Source organism: Nicrophorus vespilloides, unplaced genomic scaffold, assembly GCF_001412225.1.
Source record: "Nicrophorus vespilloides isolate i.1.1-1 unplaced genomic scaffold, Nicve_v1.0, whole genome shotgun sequence".
Lineage (NCBI taxonomy): Eukaryota > Metazoa > Arthropoda > Insecta > Coleoptera > Silphidae > Nicrophorus > Nicrophorus vespilloides.
Genome location: NW_017095611.1, coordinates 3,070 through 9,947, shown reverse-complemented (window position 1 = coordinate 9,947; position 6,878 = coordinate 3,070). Strand labels below are relative to the sequence as shown.

Genomic DNA, 6,878 nt, shown 5'->3' with positions numbered 1-6,878 from the left:
TAATCGCACATATCGCATTTGTATTGATTTTTTTTTGCATTAGTTTAAAGTTAATGAAAGATGCAAATTATAAATGAAAATTTTAATTTAACGCATTCTTTGGAATTTTCGTAGAAAGAATGCAAACATTGAAATTACATCAAAAACCGCAAACGAAGATTAAAAATGAATTTCCGTACATTAAAATTATTTATTAGCATTCTTTTAATAATTCTATTTGCTTCTGTGAAACGTGCAAATATAATTTAACGAACACTTTTAATTTTTTAAATCGTGTTAACTTTTTTACAAATTATCTTGAATTTCATTAGCTTTGTGTTAAAATTACAAGAAAACTGCATATCCATATATTCTTATTCGTACATTAAAATATATGGATTTGTTTAACAATCCTATTTACTTTTGTGAAAGATGTAATTATTCATTTAACGAACGCGCATTTGTACGCGCGAATTCCATTGTCTTTGGATGTGAAACAGGAGATGGAGGAGGAACAGAAGATGGAAAAAAATCACGGTTATTACGCAATTACGGACGTCGGCAGATGCTAAATATCCTTGAGTCTCCGTCCAGCGAGGAAATAGCGTGTTGCAAAGACGAACAGGATTACGACCAGACATTAAATATTTTATGCTCACCATTCGCGATGTTTCCTTTCCTTCGCTTCGAATTCTCGGAAAACTTCGCGGAAGTGTTTCCAAAACCGCGAAAGATGATGATGGTTGTGTTTTATTAGAGACAGAGGTCACTTCGTTTCGTGTTCTTTAATGTGGTTTGCTTTTTCATTTACAGAATTATGCCTTTAATGATGATGATAATAATTAATTACAAAGAAGAAGAAAAATAAATAAGTAATTACGAGGAGCAAGCATACTAATTCATGAAATCTCTATTCGATAGGAGAAAAGTGTTGGTAATTTCCACAAATGCATTCTCGAACAGATGTTATTTATCGTTGATAAGCAATTAATAATATCTTGCAACTAATGACCTGAAATGCATTTTTTTTATTGATATATTGAAGCTACTAAAACTCTTGCTGATTAATTGAATGCTCGCTCTTAAGTATGCTTAAGTGTGTTTTGTAACCAAAAACTTAATTCATTTGGTGGGCGTTTTACAAACGATGTTTTCAATGTCATTATTCAATTGACTCTAAGAGTGTTTTTTTTTTTGGTTCTTCTATCTTTAACAAAAAATATTGCTTACTTATGTTACAAGTAGTAATTGATTCAAGACGTGCATAAGTATCTTCAACAATGAAGAAATAAGAGTTAATAATGAAACGAGTAAAGAACTTCTTGTTTGACGAGATAAACTTTTTAACAAATCCTAACACTGCTTAAATTACCTAAGCACCAAATTCCAATATTTGCTTATTATTTACGTATTTACACTACTTAATCTTACAAATATTTTATAAAAAATGTATTGATATGTAGATTTAATTTATATAAATATGTTTTTGAAATAGAAAAGAAATGAGGAAATGTTTGTTTTTCACATTCCCTCTTCTCATTATTTTTTTTTTGTAATGCATAGGGTTGGTTTCGGTCCTAAGGACATTTTAAGCGTTTCAGAACTAAATAAACAAATGGGGGTATGAAAATATCATTGGATATTACAAATGGGGGAGGAAATATGACAATGCTTAATCCGACTTTGGACGATGGAAGATCTTGTGCGCGCCACTGTTGAGTGTAATGAACTTTTGCTCGAAAGGTGATTATTTTAGAATACAATGGTAACAAAAAAAAATATATATGTATGTCTCGATGTACGGTTTTGTACTTAGAATGCGTTATTTGTTTGTTTTAAGAGCAAGTAACTTTTAAACTTTTCAAACATCGAAACGGGTTTTAGTTTAATAAATAATCTTCAGCTACGTTAAAAACAAGTTTTTTCTTTTAAGAATGCAATAAATTTTAATTATTACTAAAGAATTGTTAAGGTAATTTGATAATAGTTCGAAGTTAGCAAACTAGAATTAAATTAATATTAAATAATTTGTGGTAAAAAACTAATAGATCATTTTGTTCTCTTTAATTTATTCTTTAAAATTAATGTTCAATATGTATTTTAAATTTATAAGTTTTCGAGTGATTAAATAAAACTTCTCTACGTTCTAATTTCAGTTATTCAGTTTTCGAGTAAATCAATGAAATGTGAAAACACTGCTTTTTCGAACGTTCTTATTTCAATTATTCAACTTTGAACACGTATTACAGGAATATTGATAAGAGCACAGGAATGTATCTATACTTGATGGATTCCCCAAACATTCAGCTTTCATATGCATATATTGGATTCATTCTATCTATTATAGTTTTCGAGTAAATCAATGAAATGTGAAAACACTGCTTCCTCGAACGTTCTAATTTCATTTTTTCCATTTTGAACGCGTATTACAGCAATATGGATAAGAGCACAAGAATGTATCTACACTTGCTGGATTCACCAAACATTCAGCTTTCATATGCATATATTGGATTCATTCTATCTATTATAGTTTTCAAGTAAATCAATGAAATGTGAAAACACTGCTTTTTCGAACGTTCTAATTTCAATTCTTCAACTTTGAATATGGATATGGATAAGAGCACAGGAATGTATCTATACTTGCTGGATTCCCCAAAAATTCAGCTTTCATATGCATATATTGGATTCATTTTACCTATTAGAGTTTTCGAGTAAATCAATGAAATATAAAAACACTGCTTTTTCGAGCAAAAATTACAATTTATTACTTAAATTAGATGATTCATATTGCAAACTGTCGAATGGTAATTGACATAACGAGAAGGAAACAAAAAGTGGTGGTAACGTTACTTTTATAACACTTTGAACATATTTTGAATAACATTATTAAATGCGAAAGAAAACCTGTTTTGAGTTTAGAAGAAAACATCAACTTTATGGTTGAAGTGAAACATGTAATTAAAGCGATAAAAGTACGTGTACTGTAGAAACATTATGCACACACGTGCGTATGGATTATTCATAAATTTGCTACACATTGAACCGGGGTGAAAAGTGGATAGAAAAGAAAAGCGTTCGACTGCACAGTTTCATATTTAAGTATGAAAAAAAAGTGTACGGTTTCGTGTTAATAGGTTTATACGCGATAAATGAGTTATTGTGTTTCGTTTTAAGTGTGTATGCGTGTCTGTTTGCTTTCTGCCTTTGTGTGCGGGCGGTGATTTTATTTTTCTTTTCTCCGCGTCCTTCATTTTCTCTTCGTTTTCAACAGAAGAACTCTTTTTCTTTTTCTCTCTCTATCTTCATTCCACTCCACGAAATGTTTGTATGTGTGTCTACTACCTCCACACCAGCATTTTACGCCTATTATACTACCTAGAGTTTATATTTAGCCACAAACATCCGAGAGCGAGTCGAAGGAATACGCTTCGTTATTTATGTAATTGATAAGTAAATATTTGCGTCTTAATCTCGTGAAAATTCCAGCTCAAATATTTACGCAACGAAGCGGCGGGAAAAGGGGGAATTGTTTAAATCATAATTACGATCATGTCTGGCGTCCATCCAAAACACATAATTTTTTTTTATATAATTTATTTCTCCCCCAAATACAAAAATTACAAAAAAAATGAATATGTATATAATAAAAATCGTATTTTTTTTTCCATTTATAATAGATTAAAAATTCCATTGGTAATCGACGAAAATTCTTGAAACAACTAAATGTATGCATGTTCGGGCTGTGCCATGAATTTGGATTCATGGAGAGTCAGCAACCATAAACAATTGTTTGAATCGAAAACCCACTCAGTAGAAAACTATTTTTTCGTTCCTTTATTATATCTACACTACACTGTGAGGCATGCTAATTTAAATTTTTCATATTCATACTGTGCACGTTGCTTATAACAATATTTGAATAATGATTTATATTTAGTGAAAACAATGATTACATTTCTTAATTAGTTTAATTATTTGTGAGATAATGAGTATTGCTCAACACTTTTGTTTTGTTGGTGACAAGTGTTATCTGAAAGAATGCGCTTAGAAAAATAATAATAAGTCTCGTAGAAAGAAAAATTAAACAATGTCGAATGATTTTGATTGCTTTTGGTAACTTTAGGTGAGTGATAAAGATGATACGGATGCACTAGGTCATTTGATTATTTACGTTTTTTGGAGTATATAAGATGCACGTTTGCAGCAGACTCAGTGCAAATCCTGAAGAATCATCAGCATGAGTGGGGTACAACAATACAAAGTTGGTGAGTTAATAATACAGATTCTATTAAATAACACTGTCTTTATTTCTATTATTTTATTTAGCTGACAAAGTCTTCCTGGAGAAGCAAAGGGAGATTCTCCGTCTTTTCCAACACGTGCACCAACCCACCTACTTCAAGGATTTGATCGAACTTGCAAAGACTTTCAAGTTCGAGGGACACTGGGATCAATGGACAAAGACCGAGTACGCTCAACAATTCTGGCAATACTACAATGAGGAAGATTTCTTGAAGCAGGATGAGATCTTCTCCGTCTTCCATCCGGAGCACTTGAAGCAAGCCGTCGCTCTCTTCAAGGTGTTCTTCTATGCTAAAGATTTCGCTACTTTCTACAAGTGCGCTGTTTGGGCTCGTCAACACGTCAATCCTGGCATGTTTGTCTATGCTCTTTCCGTTGCTGTCTTCCACTGCAAGCACACCGAAGGAATTATTTTACCACCAATCTACGAAATCTTCCCTCACTACTTCTTCACCAGCGAAGTCATCACCAAGGCTAAGCAGTACAAGGAAGAGATGAAGAAGAAATCAGATTTCATCGTTCACGCCGAATACACCAAGTACGAAGAGGAATACCTGAGCTATTTCACTGAAGATATTGGCGTTAACGCTTATTACTATTACATGAACATCTTCACGCCTTTCTGGTTGGAGCGCGAATTCTCCAAATACGAAGATATTCACTACGGTGAATGGTTCCACTATTACCACAACCAAATCTTGGCTCGTTACTACTTGGAACGCTTAGCCAACGGCAAAGGTCAAATTCCAACCGTCGAGTACGCAGAACCAACCAAGTTCGGTTACTATCCATCTCTCACTTACTTCAACGGTAAACCGTTCCCATCCAGGCCGAAGAACGTGCAACTCAACTTCGACTACGAAGATCAAGAAACTCACACGCTTAAGCACTATTCCATTAACTGCCATAGCAAAGTCGAAGATTACGAAATGCGGATCCGCGATGCCATCGACATGGGTTGGGTGTACACTCCAGAAGGTAAAATCGTCTACCTGTATACCGAGGAAGGTTTTGATACGCTCGGAAGGATCGTGGAATGCCAACCCGAGTCTCCAAATGTCCGTTTCTACGGTTACCTGCAGATGGTCACCCGTCATCTTCTTGGATACTCGCACAACGCTCTCGCTCCGTCCGTCTTGGAACATTTCGAGACTTCGATGCGCGACCCGATGTTCTACCAATTCTGCAAGAAGATGATGTACTTCTTCCACAGACATCAACATCATATGGGACCACACGAGAGGCATCATCTCCACTTCCAAGGCGTCAAGATCGACGACTTCCAAGTCGATCATCTGGTGACGTTCTTTGATGAACACTGCACCGACATCAGCAACGCTCTCACCGTCGACGAGGAAGAATTTACAGAACAATCCTGCGATGTTCAAGCTCGGCAATTCCGTTTGAACCATAAACCGTACAACTACAAGATCCACGTGTCCAGCGACAAATCCGTGGATGCTTTCGTCAAGGTTTTCATCGGCCCCAAACACGATGAGTTCGGACACGAAATGCAAATGAAGCATAACTACATGAACTTCTACGAATTGGACAGGTTCAAGTGCACTTTGAAATCCGGACAGAACGTCATCGAGCGTAACTCACGCGAAACCCCGAACTTCATCACCGAGCAATACTCTTTCAAGACTCTGTACAACCAAGTGGATCAAGCTTTGAACGGAGGCGAATCCTTCAAGGTCTACCATCCTCAAGTCTATTACAACTTCCCGCAGAGGTTGATGCTCCCCAAGGGCACCGTCTCTGGCAAGTCTTACCAATTCTTCGTCGTGGTGACCGACTACCAATCTACCAACGATTTGTACGCTGAATGCCTGGTTGACACTCACTATCCAGTGAGTTATCCATTGGACAGACCAATTGAATGCGAGAAGGAATTCTTTGTTCCAAACTTCTTTACCAAGGACGTCAAGGTCTACCACGAAGAACACCAGGAAGTCGAGAAGATGTTGTACAAGAAACATTAAATAGCCTCAACGAAATTACAATAAAGAATATGATGATATGAGATTCTATATTTAGCTATTTCCTCCGAAACGAAGCGATAAATATAATTATCTGCAGTGTAAATAAATTAATCGAGAACCCGCTCTTGTTCTATCTGTTACATAACGCACGAACCATCATCATTGTTATTATTATTATTGACGTTCCCATTTAATTACCTCTTAAATGATTTACACGTTTGAAAATGTAATTACATTTTAATGGGACCTCTCTAATAATAGCAATAATGATGGTGATAGCTAACAGGCCGAACGGAGCCAAACATAAATATGCTGGCTAATAGATAAATCGAGCTCGTTTTATGCTGATTATTTCCAATTGCGATTTGGGTCATCAGAAATGAATCAAGAGCGCCAACGACGGAAAAAAATACTGAAAAAACAAACAAAAACAACGGACGATCACAAATAAACCGTATGTTCGTACATAAATAAATATATGAATATACGGCGAGTTTAAAATATTTATTCGCCGGTTATTTATAATGCATATTTATTTGGATGCGATCGATAATTCATTGTGCATACATACTTCGGCCCATTTGCATTTACGTTGATTGGAATTTAATTTTC

General features: G+C 35.1%; 1 protein-coding gene across 2 annotated transcripts; it reads left to right on the top strand.

Annotated features, from left to right (window-relative positions):
• The first annotated feature begins 4,087 nt into the window (after positions 1–4,087).
• On the top strand, positions 4,088–6,271 carry LOC108558370 (allergen Cr-PI-like). 2 transcript variants are annotated; one of them, XM_017915277.1, is made up of 3 exons: positions 4,088–4,102; positions 4,162–4,244; positions 4,306–6,271. In XM_017915277.1, exons 2-3 carry the CDS (start codon positions 4,217–4,219, stop codon positions 6,264–6,266), a joined length of 1,989 nt encoding a protein of 662 aa, XP_017770766.1. In that variant the 5' UTR covers positions 4,088–4,102; positions 4,162–4,216; the 3' UTR covers positions 6,267–6,271. The 2 variants fall into 2 exon arrangements, with proteins under 2 accessions (XP_017770766.1, XP_017770758.1); XM_017915269.1 differs by having other exon boundaries at positions 4,093–4,244.
• The last annotated feature ends 607 nt before the right edge of the window (positions 6,272–6,878 follow it).

What these genes read in the sequence shown, in the direction of transcription:
- LOC108558370 (XM_017915277.1), top strand. Translation starts at nt 4,217, where the DNA reads ATGAGTGGGGTACAACAATACAAAGTTG. An exon ending in GGTACAACAATACAAAGTTG is followed by an intron (nt 4,245 to 4,305) that starts GTGAGTTAATAA and finishes TATTTTATTTAG; the next exon opens with CTGACAAAGTCTTCCTGGAG.